At 28.4% G+C, this 4,216-nt stretch overlaps 1 protein-coding gene across 1 annotated transcript; it reads left to right on the top strand.

Annotated features, from left to right (window-relative positions):
* Nucleotides 1–1,769: 1,769 nt before the first annotated feature.
* Nucleotides 1,770–4,216, top strand: LOC115694957 (auxin response factor 18-like). Its single transcript, XM_030622060.1, has 2 exons — nt 1,770–2,777; nt 4,016–4,216. The coding sequence occupies exons 1-2, from the start codon at nt 1,770–1,772 to the stop codon at nt 4,214–4,216; spliced, it is 1,209 nt and encodes a 402-aa protein (XP_030477920.1).

Raw genomic sequence — 4,216 nt, 5'->3', positions numbered from 1 at the left:
ACTACTTGAAAAACTAAATTTGAGTCTTGGCAGTCATAATAACCCCACTATTTTGAGTTTTTAACTTCTTTTCGATTTTCTTTGTATATATGAAACCTAAAACCATTTATTAAATATTTTTTAAATCGAATATACATAAATGAAGTAGTTGGTTTGTTTTCAAGTTTGTGTTTAAAACATGTAACTTAAAGATACACAAATGATATGGGAGTTACTTAGATATGATGTATAAATCATGAATTCTCATATTTTAGTATTTCTCACTATTATGATCACACTTAGTGTGATTAATTATTCAAAAATATATTTTAGAAGGGATTAAAGTTTAAATTTTATAAAATAATAAAATTTTATTGTAAATATTATAATTAAATTGCTTAATTGTTTAAAAAATTATAATAGAGACTTAAACATAAAATAAAATTATTAATATTAATTGCTAGTCTTATTAAATATTTAAATTAAAAATTAAATATTTTAAGAATAGTTAATTATAGTTAATTTATTTTTTAAAAAAAAATATTTACATGTTACTAACCTGCTATTACATGTCAACAAAAATGTAACCATCATAGTTACAATAAAAATGTAAGTATAATCACCCTACCCTTAAATAAAGATTTAAAATACTAGGAGTCCCTTTGTATTTTTAAATATGTGTAATTATTAAATTCATTAATTTTAATAATTATGTTTAGATCAAAAAAAATCTTTAAAATATCTGTACAATAATTAAAATAATTGTGTATTTTAATTTTATTTTCGAAACTTAATTATTAAAATTATTGAGTTTAATTATTACACAGATATTTAAAATATCAAGGGACTTCTACTATTTTAAATATTTTTCCAATAAATAAACTCATTAGTTCTAATAAGTAAATTTAGAAAGAATAGAAAAATAAAATAAAAAACAATTACGGTTTTTGTGATATTTACAAATTGGAAAATTACAGCTATACCATTTTTAAATATTTACTTTAGTTTTTTAATTTATATTTGGAAAGTGTAATTTATGATTTATGAATGTGATTTTTATCTTCTGGTATATACGACCTTTTCCTAAGTAGTGTTTTTTTGAATTTTTCTGCTCCAACAGTATTGAGAATGGTTTTTTCTATAACTAAAAAGATCTGTCACTGGCGATCCCATGCAAAAATATTTCAACCACCCAGATTAATTGTATATACACTACACTATCTTTGCCCTATATATATAAAGCACTTGTACCAGGGTGCAAGAGTTTGAGTAGGACGATGACGAAAAATTGTATATTCTAAGGATATTTTTGTTATATGCGAGTATAAATATAAGAGATTTTGGTTAAAAAAAAAAAATGTAAGAGATTTTAATAACAATAAAATTATATAAATTTTTGTGTGTAAATATAATCATGTTTATAACAAAATGTGAATTACTTAAATTAGAACTAAACACAAACATACAAACTTTTTCTCCGCAAATTAAGTATACAAACATATACTTACTGTGATGATATTTACCAATAATTTAAATAAAATTATACTCTTTTGAACATGTACAATTACTTAAAATAATTTGGAGTACAAAGATATTTTCATTTTTTTAAAAATAAAAATTAAATAATACCGTATAAATTACTGAATAATCTTTAAAAATATTAGTAAACTACATATCTATTTGTTTTAAAAGTAGACAAAAAAAAAGTATAAATAGACATCTAGGTCAAAGGAAAAGAACATAAACACTCTCTAACACTTGATTATTATGTGCTTTCGGCAAAGTCAAAGATGAACGAAGAAAGAGTTCAGATAATCGGGAACGACATGATCATAGATTCCTCTCTTTGGCATGCCTGTGCCGGAAGACTAGTTCATGTTCCTCCGGTCAACTCTACTGTATCTTACTTCCCTCAAGGTCACTTCGAACACGCCGGAATGGAAAACGCCGATGACGCCATAGCCACGGCGAGTAGAATTCCATGGAGGATTCAATGCCGAGTCACGTCCGTGGAGTTAAAGATGGATTCAAGAACTGAAGAGGTTTACACCAAGATTCATCTCAACCCAATAGTGATTAATAATAATAATTCTACTGATGATGATAAAGACTACGCTTTGAGCGAGAGTTTGAATTTATTTGGGAGATCCCAATTTCTTACCAAAGTCCTTACTCAATCGGACGCGAACAATGGCGGGGGTTTCTCTGTACCGAAAAAACTAGCGGAGACAATATTCCCACCATTAAATTACAAAATTACTAAACCTGGTATTGAAAATCTTCCGTCTCAGGATATTCTGGCGAGGGATTACAGAGGCAATATTTGGAAATTCAGGCATGTTTATAGGGGGAATCCTCTGCGGCACTTGTTGACAACTGGATGGAGTAAATTTGTTACAGCCAAGCAAGTGGTTTCTGGAGACACGATCGTGTTCGGGAGGGATGACAATGGAGATGTCTATGTTGGAATAAGGCGTGTTAGGAGGGCAAGGTGGCAAGGAAGAATTAGGGCTGAAAGTGTTCTAGAAGCTGCAAGACTTGCTGCCATTGGGAGAGGTTTTGAAGTTAGGTATTACCCGAGTAGTAGCACAACAGAGTTTTGTGTTGTGGATTCGGTGGTTAATACAACGAAGAGGAAGATGATGAATGAGTTTGGGGCTGGGACAAGGATCAAGATGGCTTTCGAGACTTTAAATTCGACTGGAGTGGAACCAGTGGGCTGGTACAAGGGTTCTATTGAGTCTGTTGAAGATGTTGACCCGAATCACTGGCCTGGTTCTTTATGGCGCCGTCTTAAGGTTTGTATATTCATCTCGATCGATCTTATAATACTTGCAATTAAATACTATGATGCTTATTAATTGATCGATGTCTCTCTTTTTGGAAAGTTCTAGGATAGGAATTTAAGAATTGTTATATAGAATTAAGCACCATAATTAATATTAGACATTTAATACATCATGCAACTTTTGGACCAATTAAATATAGGTTTTTACTGTACTAAAATCGAAAGATTCAAACCTATACATGTGTTATTTTAGATTAGAATATTAATAGGTGTACACACAAATCACACCTAAACTTGTTACAAATACGGGATCCAATTGAAAAATCATCATTCGATCTAATCTAATTAGACCTCAAAATTTTATCTAATCTAATTCAATTACACACATAAATTTTAATATTAATTTAAAAATATAAAGAAAAATACGTAAAAACTAAGTAAGACATTTTATTTAAGTTTATACTTCATAAACTTATCATCGTTACAAGTGTAGTGTAGGCAAAAGTTTTAAATAATTAAAAGAACAACATTTCTAAGTAATAAAATAAAATAAAACATCATGAAAATAAATATACAAAACAACCAAGTATTATAAATTCAAAACACACAAAAAATCTAATAAAAATATAATTAACATATATATTATACTTTTCTATATTTTTATTATATAAATAATTTTTTAACATATATAAATGTAATTGGATTGGATTGGTTTTTAATTAAATAACTGATGCAATCTAATTAGAATCTAACTTTTAACATTCAATCCAATTTAATTGTAATTGGTTAGATTAAATTGGATGAGTTCATGTTGAATATTGAATTAAATGATACCCACTCCAGTCACACTTATATAACAACTAAATATTTTGATTAACATCTTTATTATTAATTAAAAGTGACTTATCTAATGTGTTAAGTTTGTGGGTCTGAAATCTACATTTAAGTATTTAAAACTATTTTAATATTTATTAACAGTGTCTTAAATAACTAAAAGAAAAAATAAAGTAAAATTAGTAAATGTTGAAAATATAAAGGGAGCTGTAAAAATGTTCTATTGTAACAAAAGCTCTAAGGACATCTATAATGTCTGGGACTACTACTCTTACTATGTATAATGTATCATATTGGTATAAGTAATAAATAACACCTCTGGTTACAAAAATGCTAAAAGACAGCCGTACTGTCTAATGTAAAATTACCCATTGTTCTTTTACTTACTATGATAAATTGATTATGTAATGATAGGTGAGGTGGGATGTTGATGCTGTAAATTTAAGGAAGCATATTAATCCTTGGTTGGTCCAAGGGGTGAGCACACGTGTCATTCAAACCTATGACCGCAAACGTGGAGGCGAGCAATTGGAGGAATCCAATCACGTTGTAAAGAAGCAGACAGTCTATCTATTTGGTGCACCCATTGGAGAATCCAAGAGGAGATCAGGATAA

Source organism: Cannabis sativa, chromosome 6 (assembly GCF_029168945.1).
Source record: "Cannabis sativa cultivar Pink pepper isolate KNU-18-1 chromosome 6, ASM2916894v1, whole genome shotgun sequence".
NCBI lineage: Eukaryota > Viridiplantae > Streptophyta > Magnoliopsida > Rosales > Cannabaceae > Cannabis > Cannabis sativa.
This window is presented reverse-complemented; position numbering and strand designations above follow the sequence as displayed.